This window comes from Macrobrachium nipponense, chromosome 23, assembly GCF_015104395.2.
Source record: "Macrobrachium nipponense isolate FS-2020 chromosome 23, ASM1510439v2, whole genome shotgun sequence".
Lineage (NCBI taxonomy): Eukaryota > Metazoa > Arthropoda > Malacostraca > Decapoda > Palaemonidae > Macrobrachium > Macrobrachium nipponense.
In genome coordinates, this window is record NC_061090.1 from 61421454 (window position 1) to 61421930 (window position 477).

The 477-nt window shown below is 45.9% G+C and overlaps 1 protein-coding gene across 1 annotated transcript in view; it reads left to right on the forward strand.

Annotated features, from left to right (window-relative positions):
- Positions 1–214: 214 nt before the first annotated feature.
- LOC135198006 (serine/threonine-protein kinase pim-3-like) overlaps positions 215–477 on the forward strand; it is a 924-nt gene continuing 661 nt past the window's right edge. Inside the window, exon 1 of the mRNA XM_064225343.1 lies at positions 215–477. This exon is cut by the window's right edge and continues 661 nt beyond it. Coding sequence (XP_064081413.1) covers positions 215–477 — 263 coding nt within the window.

Below are 477 nucleotides of genomic sequence, written 5' to 3' on the forward strand. Positions count from 1 at the left end.
CGTCCATATTTTAGTGTCAGGATTTTTGACGAAATTTGTTTTTCTTTATTTTGCCAAAAATATGAAAAATGAATAAATCAGAAATGAAATGAATAAAAGTCACGGATATGAAGAAGAGAGAAGCCCGCTGATGATCTCCCCAGATTTCGTTCGTTAGCAGTTAGAAAGTGGAGGGAAAAAAATGCTCGGAGTGATTACCAGAAAGGTCGAAGAGATGAAGATTACAGCCCTGGAAGGAGCAGCCCTTAACAAAAGCGCGGAACACGACGCCCAGCTTCTCGAGGAGATGGAAAAACTCCGTTTCGAAGTCAAACAGCCGAAAGCAGACACCAGCAACGACTCGCCCAGAAACGGCCGCAAGAAGAAGACCTACAGGGACGTGGCCATTTCCTTCACTGACAGAGAGACTCTGCTGAAGGACGTCGAGGTCATCAAAACTTTGGGAGAGGGCGGAAACGGGAAGGTCGATCTGGTCTC